This window comes from Tasmannia lanceolata, unplaced genomic scaffold (assembly GCF_043159265.1).
Source record: "Tasmannia lanceolata isolate RefF3 unplaced genomic scaffold, GAP_Taslan_0.1 ptg000018l, whole genome shotgun sequence".
Classification (NCBI taxonomy): Eukaryota; Viridiplantae; Streptophyta; class Magnoliopsida; order Canellales; family Winteraceae; genus Tasmannia; species Tasmannia lanceolata.
In genome coordinates, this window is record NW_027518695.1 from 62,427,899 (window position 1) to 62,441,557 (window position 13,659).

At 43.6% G+C, this 13,659-nt stretch overlaps 1 protein-coding gene across 1 annotated transcript; it reads right to left on the bottom strand.

Moving 5' to 3' along the window:
• Positions 1 to 8,218: 8,218 nt before the first annotated feature.
• Positions 8,219 to 13,448, bottom strand: LOC143849838 (LRR receptor-like serine/threonine-protein kinase EFR). The gene is made up of 2 exons (XM_077359094.1): positions 10,675 to 13,448; positions 8,219 to 8,967 (listed from the first exon to the last, which is right to left on the bottom strand). The coding sequence occupies exons 1-2, from the start codon at positions 13,373 to 13,375 to the stop codon at positions 8,570 to 8,572; spliced, it is 3,099 nt and encodes a 1,032-aa protein (XP_077215209.1). The 5' UTR covers positions 13,376 to 13,448; the 3' UTR covers positions 8,219 to 8,569.
• Between the last annotated feature and the right edge of the window lie 211 nt (positions 13,449 to 13,659).

The following is a 13,659-nucleotide window of genomic DNA, read 5'->3' on the forward strand; positions in this document are numbered from 1 at the left end:
CTCCTCGTTGAGCACCCCCTCGGTGACTGCCTCTGAAGTAGGGGCTGCAACCTGGCTGGCCTCAGTGGTTGGGGCGGTGACCTCGGAAGCCAGAACCACATCCTGTTCCACCTCGATGGGTTGGGAGGAGTTCGGTTCGTCTTCTTCCTCCTCGTCCTCCTCCTCCTCCGGAGGTGCATACGGGACGGCCAGTCCATCCAGGGAGATGTCGGGGTAAGTCTTCTTCACCTGTTCGGTGCAGAAAAGGAACCCCGCCTTATAGGCCTGGAGGCCCAGGTTGAAGAACTGTGTGTCCTTCCTCTTCTCAGTTTCTTTCACGGCCTCCCTCATTGCCGCTTTCACGGCCGCCTTGGTCGCCGCCTTCTCCCTCTGGCCGGCTCTCTCCTGCGCATTTAGGAGATCCTTCACGGCCTGATTTTTGACCCTCTGCACCTCGTCCTTCAAGCTGTTGCATTCGACCTCTTTGATCTGGACGGCTTCGCTAAGCCCGTCCTTGTCCTTTTGGAGCTGGCTCTTCTCGGACTCTATCTGTGTGAGCGTCTCAGAGAAGAGATAACGCTTCTTGGCCATATCCCTAGAGTACACCTGGAGTTTATAGAGGGCGGAGGTGATTCCCGCTTCGCAGGTCTCCGGCGCCTCTTTCTCGACGTCCCGCCGGTCACGTGGGAGGACGCCCTGGTACATCAATTCTGTGGCAACCCGGCTATCCCCCAGGCCGGTGTCCGTTTTCTGCACCGCCCAGTTTGGGCGGAAGACGTTGTCGCCTCTTGCCGCCGTGGCGGCAGGGATGCCCAGGACCGGCCCGCTGTGTTGGGGCTCTGTCACCCCTGCAGACCCGGAGCTCTGTCCGGCGATATTTGTCCGGCTCGGCTTGACGGCAAGCTTATGCGTCGCCCGGCTGCTTTTGAGAGGCTCGGCCAGTGCGACCATTGCCGGAGTTGACTCCGGCACCTTCCTTTTCTTGCCCTTGGTTTGGGGCTGCTCTTGCGTTGGGGACGCTTGGGAGGTCTGCCTGATCTTGTCCAGCATGGACATTTGCTTCACCATTTCTGAACGTGAAAACAGAACACAGTTAGAACTATATAAAAAAGAAGAAGAACGGAACAGTTCAAAAAATAAAAGCTGGCCTAAAGAGTCTACGTACGTGCCGGCGTCGCACGACTGATCCCGAGCGCTACCAGGACGGCCTCCTCGGAGAACTCCGAGCAGTTTATTTGACCGCGCTTCAGCTCTTCTTTGATCAAAGCGAAGGTCATGTGGTCGTAACCCTTAAGGGCTGGCTTCCGACTAAGGTTTTGGGTGTCCGGCGTTCTCCATTCCAACGAGAACGGCCAGTGGGAGCCCGGCTCGGTGTCCCTAGCATAGAAAAACCTGTTCTTCCATGTGTGAATGGAAGTAGGTATGCCAGTTATCATTTTCACTTCGGGCCGTTGGCTGATGTAGATCCAGCCGCCGTCCTTGTGCCTCTTCAGGTGCGCACACATCCTAAAGACGGGCAGGGTGGGGTTCCTACAGAGACGAACTCCCAGAAGGTAAAGGAAGCCGACCAGCGTCCTCCAAGAATTCGGCACGACTTGTGTAACCGCCAGCCTGTAGTACCTTAGCACATCGACAAAAAACGGATGCAATGGAAGCCTGAGCCCGGCCCGCAAGGCTTCTTCGTATAGGCAGAGATCTGCACTATCGTTGCTGGCCCGGTCCCCTTCGACGGCCGCCCTCAAAGTGTACCGATCAGGGATACAGTATTTGTCCCTGACGGCCTGAAGTTTGCCCGGCCCCAGATGGTCCACCTCGTACAATGCCCCGATGTTGTACTGCGGATTGGCCTCCATTCGTGCCTCCGTTATCACCTCGGCGGGCGCGCGCGGCGAGCGAGGAAATACTGCCTCAACGTCTTCTTCGTCGTCGCTGGTCTCTACCCGGTGCGGTCCATCCCCATGGACCGGGATTGTGTCTAAGTCCACAATCACTTCCTCCCCGCTCTCCTCGTCTACTACGATTATTATCTCCTCGTCCTCAACACCGGCCTCCGTAGGAGAGGCCAGCCTCGTCCTCTCCGACGCCCCGGACCCCGTAGTACTGGTCGAACCGGACTCCTTTGAGCCAGAGTCCGACTCCGAACTAGTGCTAGACATTAAAAGGGAAGAAAAGAAAAGTTAAAAGAAATTACCGAACTGAAGTGTTGACCAAAGATCTCCGGGCTCACTGGTCTGAAGCGGGCAGAAAGCTGAATAGCCGAGTAGCAGAGGAGGAGAGTAAAATGTGAAAAGTGAAAAATGAGGAGTAAAAACTCCGATATATATAGGCTGGGAAGAGCGGGAAAAATCCCGCCCTTTTCCCACCAGCCGGAGTGCGCCACGTCACCTACCGCATTAAATGTGCCGTCCGCATTAAATGCGCGGCACAAGTTCCAAAGACCTGCCCGGCCTGGCCGTCCAGCGCCTTAGCCGGACAGGATATGACGCGTTCGCTAGAAGACAAAATTCTGCCCGGCAGAGCCGCCCACAAGGCTTAGCCGGACAGGATATGGCGCAATCGCTACGCGACAAAAGACCTGCCCGGCCTGGCAGTCCAGCGCCTTAGCCGGACAGGATATGCGCGTTCGCTAGAAGACAAAATTATGCCCGGCAGAGCCACCCAGAAGGCTTAGCCGGACATGATATGGCGCAATCGCTACGCGACAAAAGACCTGCCGGCCTGGCCGTCCAGCGCCTTAGCCGGACAGGATATGACGGGTTCGCTAGAAGACAAAATTCTGCCCGGCAGAGCCGCCCAGAAGGTTTAGCCGGACAAGATATGGCGCAATCGCTACGCGACAAAAGACCTGCCCGGCCTGGCCGTCCAGCGCCTTAGCCAGACAGGATATGACGCGTTCGCTAGAAGATAAAATTATGCCCGGCAGAGCCGCCCAAAAGGCTTAGCCGGACAGGATATGGCGCAATCGCTACGCGACAAAAGACCTGCCCGGCCTGGCCGTCCAGCGCCTTAGCCGGACAGGATATGACGCGTTCGCTAGAAGACAAAATTCTGCCCGGCAGAGCCGCCCAGAAGGCTTAGCCGGACAGGATATGGCGCAATCGCTACGCGACAAAAGACCTGCCCGGCCTGGCCGTCCAGCGCCTTAGCCGGACAGGATATGACGCGTTCGCTAGAAGACAAAATTCTGCCCGGCAGAGCCGCCCAGAAGGCTTAGCTGGACAGGATATGGCGCAATCGCTACGCGACAAAAGACCTGCCCGCCCTGGCCGTCCAGCGCCTTAGCCGGACAGGGTATGACGCGTTCGTTAGAAGACAAAATTCTGCCCGGCAGAGCCGCCCAGAAGGCTTAGCCGGACAGGATATGGCGCGATCGCTACGCGACAAAGGACCTGCCCGGCCTGGCCGTCCAGCGCCTTAGCCGGACAGGATATGGCGCAATCGCTAAATGCCAAAAGACCTGCCCGGCCTGGCCGTCCAGCGCCTTAGCCGGACAGGATATGGCGCAATCGCTAAACGCCAAAAGACCTGCCCAGCCTGGCCGTCCAGCACCTTAGCCGGACAGGATATGGCGCAATCACTAGGCGACAGAGGACCTGTCCGGCCTAGCCGCCCCGCCCAGGAGATCTGTCCGGCCATGACGCCCAGGAGGTTTGGCCGGCCAGACTTCTGGTTCAAATTTTGGCCGGACTGGAACGCCCAGAGGCTCCTGTCCGGCCGTGCTCCTTCAGGCCAAGCTTCAAGGCCGGACCAGGCCGCCCAGAGGCCCCTGTCCGGCCGCGGTTTCTCCTGGCCCCGTCTGAGGCCGGCCTCAGCTGCCCAGAGGCCTTAAGGCCGGCCAGATGCTGTTTTAACCCTCTTTTTGCTTCCCCTAGCCGCTATCACGACTCGGAGAACCAGGGGGCAACTGATGGGGTCCAAAATCTGCAACCAATCGGCTGTTGACACGTGGCCTCACAGGGACCATTGCAAAACCAACACCTGTCCCTGCTAGGTATGACACCTGGACCAATCAGGGACTTCCACTTGCCCCTCCTAGGTATGAGACCTGGCCCATACAGGGGCTACCACCTGTCCTGGACAGGTGGCTCAGAACCACTATAAATAGCCCTCATTTGTGCTAAGGTGAGGGATCTGAGATCAAAACCCTAAGCTTTTTGCTCTGACATTGCTCTGCACTCCTGCTCATACTGACTTGAGTGTCGAAGCGCCCGTCCGGAGCACCACTCCGGGTTGGTCTTCTGACCCTTTGTCTTCTTGTCTGTGCCCTTGTGCAGCACAGGACTCCATTAGCCCTTCGGCTGTAGCTTGCCAGATCAGCCCTTCCGGCCCTACCATAACCTGTTACCAATTTTAGACCTAACAGATAAATAGATTTTGGCTGGCCTTCTTTTGGTTGTTGTCTTGTGAAGCGCATTTCTATTTTTACAATTAAAACTCTTCTATCTTTTTTAAAAAAATTCTCTCGTTTGCATTTTTTTTCAATTTCGTAAAGTAGATTTCTATTCTTTTTTTCTTCTTTCCGTCGCAATAACATGTATCATCTCTTATGGTTAGTTTCCTGTTTCAACAACATGCTTCCCACAATTTTTTATGAAATCATTTCCTTTTTTTGTTGCCCCGTGCAACGCACGGGTCTGCAACTAGTTAGGGTTTAATGGCCAAACGAATTGAGCACTAGAATAGAAGCTCTATGGGAGCTTTGGCTTGTAAAAGAAGACCCTTGGTCCCATTTACAACACACCTTGAACTTGAGAACTCATTGAGTGACAAAGAGTTCTCTTTTGAGAGGTTTCCCGTAGACCGATTGGTGTGAAGTTCAGAGAAGAATCAAGTGGCATTTCTGAGCCTGTTGTCGTGCTAAAAAAAGCTACAAGGATCGACGGATTATACAAGATCAAGGACAAGCCATGGCACAAGGTATTACAAACCCATCTCATTTAATTTTGAATTTTTCCTTCTTTTCAATGCCAAAGATCCAAAGGGATCATTAAAGTGATGTTAGAAAATAACATGCACGTCAAGGAATCGAAGCACCTCTCTTGAGAAGAGGAATTATTTTTGGCAACCACCTAAGGTACCTCAACTGAAATAGCACATGCATAACAAAGAAGAGAGAAAAAGGAAAAGAAAATGTTAAGATGTGAGCAACAATTAGCAGATGTGATAGCGCTACAACATATCAACTTGAAAAGAAACGACTAACATAAGAGAAGACACTGACTAGCAGAAGGCAACGACTAATAGAAAAAAGGGCAATGACTTTATGGATTTTGATGGTACAAGATTGTTTTTGCATGGTTGGGGGTGTTGATATCAGATTTCGGGAGTGGGATTTTCTAAAAGAATAAATGAGAGGTGTGAAGCTATCAATATCAATGGATGAGTTTGGAATAAGACATGAATGGAAACTTTCCTCCTAATACCCTTTGTTAAGTCGAGTGATAAGGCAGCCAAATTGTAACTATATTGAAAAATAATGAAGGAATTTAGAAAGTAGTAATAATATAAGAAGGGATTCCATCAAGATGCTTGAATTTTGATTGCAATAAATGAGTCCTACTGTGAGGGATTTCCGAAATCGTTATTGAGGATGGTGGTTGCCCCGAAAAGCTGGGGTGAGAGGCAGGTTGGTGATGAAAACTTGGAGCAGATGGCAGAGGCTAGCTTAGAGTTGGTGTCGCAGACGCGTACGAGTTGGGTTTATTCCACGATGATGTTAGATGGTTCCGGCCATAGTTAGCAAAACGTGATATGGCAAAAAAATGGGACGGCAAAAATTCGGGTTTAATACGGCTTTGGATCAAAAAAGCGTAGTAAAAAAACGGTCAAATAAACGGAAACGCCAAAAATACGTTGAATGAAAAAAGTTAATACGTTTTGGTTTTAAAAAAAAACGGATTAAAAAAACGATTGTTTTTCTCATTTATAAATGGGTTAAGCTCTTAAGATTGATGCCCATCAAAGCATGTCTACAACAAATTTGTGCCTTATTTTTTTTTAGAGTTTCAAATAACATAAACATTCATAATTTCACCACCCCCCCCCCCCCCCCCCCCACCTCCTATCCATATTTTCACCCATTTTGTTTCTGTTCCTAATCCTCTGGGCGTGAAACAAAATTTACTCCCATTTTTAGTGAAAAAATGGTCATAAAATTTTCTAGGAAATGATATCACCACTACCGTTTCTTGTTGATCACACTCCTCGCATTATTAAAATGTACGGTATGACCCGCACCGTAGGATGATCCAAACCGTCCATTTGATGGGACACAGCCTAAAGAGGTTGTGCCCCAAATATCATTTCCATAGGTTGATCCTAACCCTCTGATCTATAGAGGGGTAGGATCAACCCTCCAATATTCAGTCCCTCTAGAGATTGGTGAGTTAGGATTAACCTATGGAAAATGATTTTTTGGGGCACAACCTATTTAGGCTGTGGTCCATCTAATGGACGGCTTGGATCATCCTATGGTGTGGGCCATTCCGTAGTTTTTAATAATAGGAGGAGTGTGATCATCAAAATACGGTAGTGGTGATATCATTTCCCAATTTATTTTAGACCCATTTTCAGTGGGCACTGCATTTCCACTCCTTATTGTTTTGACTTTTAGTAAAAATGGATTAATTATCAGAAAAAATACAAAAATGGTGGAATTGCGGGGAAAGGAGGGGTTGGAAATATCATTTCACTAGCACGAATGATCACTCAGTAAGACGCCTGAAGATCCAAAGGAATGGCGACTAACACATGCATGCATGCCAATTGACAACAATACGCATTTAATTTGGAATATAGTAGGAAAAGGTCGAAAAGAGGGGAAAAAACGCAATACACATTAATTCGCGTTTAATATTTTTTCTACAAGAACATACCGTTTTAAACGGCGTTCTATACGGCCACTTCAAAAAACGAAAATTTTAAAAATATTTGTCGTTTAAAACGGCATTTTGCTAACTATGGTTCCGGCTTCATGTCCAAATAATTTTAAGATGGTCAGAGTGAGCGAAAGAGAGGGCAAGGAGGCTGGGCGAATGGCTTGATCGGCCGTCTGCCGGAGGGAAGCAACTTGTGTTGTGGTCACGGCGTGATTGGATGCTCTGATACCATGATAAAATTACGAGAATTTCTATTAATCTTGGATTCTTGGATTCTTGGATGAATTACAAGATCCCTAATGTGTGTTTATATATAACACTCAAAGGGATAAATATAAAAACTGTTAGCGTGTATGCCCTAAATTAATATAGTTGCCTAATCTAGCTAGGTTACCTCATTTAACCCACTTAACGTACCAGCAACAAAATCCAACGGTGAGATCTACAACCAACCCAATGGTTGGATCTCACATATTCTAACAATAAGATCCTTCCAATAGCATCACAATACTAGCATCACAACACATTAGAAACAAAAATCTAGATGATCTATTAACATGCAAACTGCTTTGAGCTCAACAATCCATGGAGAACATATGCTCAATTAAAGAGTAATGATTCTGCACTTTTATTCTTGAATTTTCTAGGAAATAAGATGAACAACAGATGGATCGGGCAAGGGGATACTAAATCGTACTAAAAGAAAAAAGAAAAAAGAAAAGCCTTGAAAGAAGAAAGAACCTAAGATAGCAAGGAAGAGAGTTTTGAATGCCAACTCAATTCCTCCATTGCTCATACGATTCTCCACAAATAAGAAACTTATAAAATTCCTCTCCAAAGTTTCAAACAAAATATCCAATAGTTGAAAAAAGAAAAGTTGGAGGAAAGACTTTTATAGATCCCCTTTTACAAATGTAATGCGAAAGAAAATGAAATTCCTAAGCTATGTGAAATGAAATTGAAATTGGTGCATGTTCATAAATTGCACTTATTAGAGTCCTAATGGATAATAAACATATAAAATAAGTTCATTTTCAAGCAAGCTCTTCTCAACCCTTAGAATGGCAATGTGTTGGCCCACCACCATGTATTTGAAGGGTTGATGATAGGATACATGGCATCAAATCTCAAATCCAATCTACCGTTATTTCCTTATCATGTTATTTATTCATCATTTAGGTGTTTGTTAAGGTGGATGAGTGGTGGCTCTCTTGAAGGTCCAAGCAGGGATGCCATGCAGGAGACCTAACACACAGAGGAAGCTCAAGATATAACAATGGGACCATGAAAAGAGGAGGGCCACGGTTAGAGGAGTCGACACCGTGAATGAGCTTTTTTTTAACCTGAAATTTATCTAAGAATTTGTTGCACACCTTAAATTTTATTAATAACATTAAAAGATACAAGAGGATGACATAAAACCTTTTCTCTAACCCATCATAATACAAGAAAAATAACAATAAAAAGAAACATCAATTATTACGTATATAAGGAATACATAGCTGGTTGCATCTATCATCTCCTCTAGAATCCTTTGGTAGGCTATCCCAATCCCAAAAGACTGAATTTATGCTTGTGTCGCGAACATAATTTACCAAAAATGATCTTTCCATGTTATCAGGAAACAAAGATTTAGATATTAGGGAAAACCATTCCATCAGATTTCATAGAAGTTAACGAGGAAATATGAACCTTCACCCGGTAGTAAGGCCCTAATTTATCTCTGTGTGGATCCCAACACCAAGATATCGCTTTCTGATCACATTCATTTCCTTTGCAACATCTCCCATCTCCATTCGCTCTCTTGGCGATTCTGCAGAACACGCAATTCCAATCCTCACTAGAGACACCAAGCACTCCAGCAATTGACGTTTCTTATCTCTGTCATTCCCAATATTGCTGGTAGCTCTGACTTCTTCATCTTCTAAAAGTAATGGATCTACAATATCCATCACTTGCTCGGGAAAACCCAACTCAGCAAATTTTCGAAGGCTTAGGCCATCCTTAAACATGTCACCCGTGGGGCTCTTTCCAATGAATATCTCCAACAGAAGAATCCCATAACTATACACATCTCCAGCCATGGAGACATGGCCACCAGTCGCATATTCTGCAAGTTTACACATATCTTATGCTCTTTTATGGCAAATGAAACAAGTGCTACTTAAAAACTGAAGGAAAATAGGAGATCTAATTATGGGAAATAAAAGGGAAATTTTTTATCAAAGCAATGAGAGACAATAGAATGGCCTCTTCACATTAGAACCCATAGTATTTTAGAAGGAGTTTAGTGTTAAAAGAAATTCATGGCATAAGCAATCACAAACAATGGGATAAAGGGGACTAATTACTTAGCTCAATGAAAGAAAAGGTAATATTTATTTCCAATCAATGAGTAGATGGACAAAGTTTCATGTCGTTTGATTACAATTTAATATATGTTAAAAATCAATTCAAGAAAAACATTATATCATTATTATAGAAAGTGGAAAGCTAGCAAAATGAAAATCCATTTCGAAAAAAAAGGAAAGAGATCCTATATCATGACATGTGTACACGCAAGAAAACAAATAATATTCTTGTAGTGAAGAGCGCTTGAATCCCCTCGGATGCCTAAAATACTGTGGAAATGAACAATTCGTAGGTCATTTTTCACTCACATCTTTATCTTCGGAACGGAATTACATTTTAGAAGTGTTTTCCTTATAGGGATTTGAAACATTTAACTTCTTACTTTCAAGAATTTCTTCTAGTGATTTGTAACACATTTGATCCTGGCCTACATTGAGAAAGTGTTTCTAATGTAGAGACTGAGAGGTGTGTAATCAATCATGATGGAAGTAAAAACAATGGGAAAGTGGATAGAACCTCTCACATTTCTTATATGGATGGACCGCAACCCAAAAGCCCTATCTTCTTAGGGAAAATTATCATAAACCTAAAAAACACTAATTTAGGATTAATTATAAAAAATACCAATCGATTGTATAAAAATAATTTAAAGATTATTTTACGCATTTTACATTTTACTTAAGCAATGTCAAATACCCAAAATTTACAAACAAATAAAGATTGAACAATGAAAAACATATGGGAATGTTACCATAGTTTTGGTAATGTTGTCGACTCCCTTTTACAAGTGAACCTTTGTGGTGAATGGGTCCATCGTATTAATATATTGATCTGGAAAAGATTTGGGTTTTTTTTTTTTGTTGAGAAACTTTAGTTAATGAATGTTTTGGTTTTTTGTTTACAATTTCCAATTCTTTTTATAATAACTGAAATTTTCTTGATTTTTGAGTAATTATCAGGTAGGATTTTCCTCAAATCCCAACCATATAGAATTCGTTTTGAGGCATAGGTACCAAAAGAGTAACCCATTTTTTATGTGACTTGTTGATCTAATATGCATGTCTATTTTTTGCATGTGGATGGAATACTTATTTTTGCTATTTGGAATTATATTCACTTTGATGAAAAATGGACAGCTACTTAACAACTTCCTATTTTGGTTGAGAGTTCTTTTTATTAAGGGCGTCTTTTGACACAAAACAATTTCCCCTAATATGCAAATAAGATTGCTTAAAGTTATTCTTATTTGTAAATGAGACATTAAGTTCACTTTGGAAGCCATTAACTAAGGGAGATAAAATACTCTCTATAATCATTTGTATACAAGATTAAATGCAAATGGTTTTTATTGGTATCCAAAGAGGCCCTTAGGCTTTCTTGTGCTATATAAGAGATTTTAAATTGCAAATATTCCATAAAACTCACCAAATAATAAAAAAATGAAGAATGGTAATGAAATTTTTACCTGGAGCAATGTACCCAATAGTTCCCTTTAACGCAATCGTGCTGCTTCGATCTTCAGAGGAGTTGCCGATAATTCTTGAAAGGAACCTAGCTAACCCAAAATCGCCTAAGTGAGCATTCATGTCTTCGTCAAGAAGAATGTTACTTGGCTTTAGATCACAATGAGTGATTGGTATATGGCAATGATGGTGAAGATATTCCAGTGCAGAAGCTATGTCAATTGCAATGTTCAGCCTCTTAGAGAAGTTCAGACTTCTCAATTGATGTTGCCCATCTGCTTTTGGGTGCAACCACTTTTCTAGACTCCCATTTGGCATGAACTCAAACACGAGAGCTTTGAAATCATTACCTCCAAAATCAATACTTGAGCAAGAAGTTATGATCTTAATCAGATTTCGATGACGAACGTTTCTCAGTGCTTCACATTCATCCATGAAACTCTTTGAAGCTCCACGCAATTGAAGGTTGAGTACCTTCACAGCAACAACATTTTCATCTTGCCCAAGAATTCCCTTATACACCGATCCGTAACTTCCCACGCCTATCAAATTGGCCGAAGAGAACCCATTAGTTGCTTTAAAAAGCTCTGAATAAGAAACCTGTAAATGTTGACCATCCTTCGAAAAAGTGGAAGAGGGTTTCTTCCTTGACTTTCTTGTCCAGTAGAGAGCAGCAATGACACATAGTATGGAAACCAAACATAAAACCGAACTTATGATTGGGATGATTACTCTAGAAACAAAAGATTTGCCTCGTTTCTCATTAGCCAGGATCGAGCATGCAGGCAACTTTAATTTTGGGATACCACCACACAGATTGTGGTTTCCGATGACTGAAATAGAACTTGCATTTCTAAAGATCCCTTCTTTTGGTACTTCACCCTCGAGGCTATTAAAAGACAAGTTTATATATTGCAAAAATTGAAACTTCTCAAGATACTTTGGAATCTTCCCAGAGAAATTATTGGATGAAAGATCAAGTAGTTGAATAGCTGTTAAAGTATTCAGAAAAGGATCAATAGTTCCTTGAAAGGAGTTACCCTGCATAGAAAGTAATAACAAGCTCTTACAGTTTCCAAGAGTACTTGGGATCTCACCTGACAGTTTGTTCCAAGAAATATCCAGTACCCCTAGATTCGTCAAGCTACCCACTTCCAATGGGAGGGAGCCAGTAAAAAAATTTAGAGACAAGTTAAGTCCTATCGACAAAGACGAAATACTGATAAATTGTTTTGGTATGGTACCATGAAGGTTATTCTGAGCAAATGACAGCTGTAGTAGACTATGACAGTTTCTGAGATTTACAGGTATGGTTCCTTCCAGGTGGTTTTCTTGTAGAAAGAGGTAGAGCAATCCAGAAAGGTTGCCTATGGAGGATGGGATCTGCCCCGACAAACTATTTACAGACAAGTCCAATTGTTGCATGCTCTGAAGCTTCCCAATTGAAGTGGGAATAATACCCGTGACCATGGTTTCATAGATACTTAATAACTGTAAGTTGAAGAGATTCCCAATCTGACTAGGGATGCTACCAAAAATTTGGTTTCGGTCTAATACTAGGTCATGCAGTTCAGTCGAGAGATTGACTATGGAACTAGGCAACGCGCCCCCAAAATGATTTAAGTTTAGAGCTAACAAATTTAGATAACTGCAGTTAGTCAGAGAAGTGATAAAATTCAAGTCATCATATTTGCCAGTGCCGAGATGATTATCCGTCATACCGAGGACGATTAGATTCTTTAAGCTTCCAAGATTTTCAGACACTGGTCCGTGAAAATAGTTGCTTGATAAGCCAAGTTTTTCAAGCTGTGAAGCATTAGACATTGACTTTGGAAAGTGTCCTGTAAATCGGTTGCCTCCTAAAAATAGAGCTTGGAGACTAGGTAGAGTGAGCCCTACATCTAGTGGAAAGCTCCCATACAGTTGGTTTCCTGTCAGGACAATTTCCACTATAGACGAGTGATTATAAAGAGAGGAAGGAACCCTACCGGATAGTTCATTTGAAGAAACAACGAAGTATTGTAGGCTCTCAATTCGAGCAATTTCATCCGGGATGCTTCCTTTCAAATGATTTCGGAGTAGAGAAATATCGGTTAGAGATGAAAGATTTCCCAGCGGAGGTGGAATTCTTCCTGTCAGATCATTTTTACCTAGATTCAGCTGGAGGAGCTTTGATAGAGTGCTAAGCTCAACAGGAATTTTCCCGGTCAGATTGTTGTTGTATAAATCGATGAATCGGAGGTGGGTACACCGGGTGAGATTGGTTAGAATTTCCCCTTCCAAGAAATTGTTACTCATATTAAGATATCGCAGTCTGAATAGACGGCCAATTTCTTGGGGTATTTGGCCCTTGAAGCTGTTTTCTTGGAGGTTGATTTCCTCAAGGAATGTGAGGTTGGATATGGCTGGAGATATGGAACCACCCAATTTGTTCCTACTAAGGTCTAACACAGTGACCCTTTGATGCCGGCGACCACAGGTGACTCCTTCCCAGTGGCAGAAATGAAGCGTATGGTTCCAAGAGCTCAAGGCTCTAAGAGGATCACTGCTTATCCCATCCTTGAAGGTGAGCAAAGCGATCCTATCTGTCTCGTTTCCAAGTAATGAGGCAGATTCCGATGGTAATACATTCATGAAAAATATTAGATTTGTAGAGAGGATAAACAAACAAAGCACACAAAGACCCATACCTGGTAGCTCCATTTGATTTAGACTTGTTCTTGTACCGAACAGATACAGAATTTCTTTCCCTCAATTTGATTTCATCAATGATACACATATATATATATATATATATTATAACAAATGTACATGCATTGCATCCGAACTATCCAAGAAGAACCACTCATTTTTTAATACTTATCAACATCATAAATAGGATGACGTGGGAGAAGAGACCCGGAAGATACGAATAGATATTTCTACCACCAGTATGAGGCTACGATGAAAATATTATCCTATTTAAATACCATAAGAACACTTTAGTA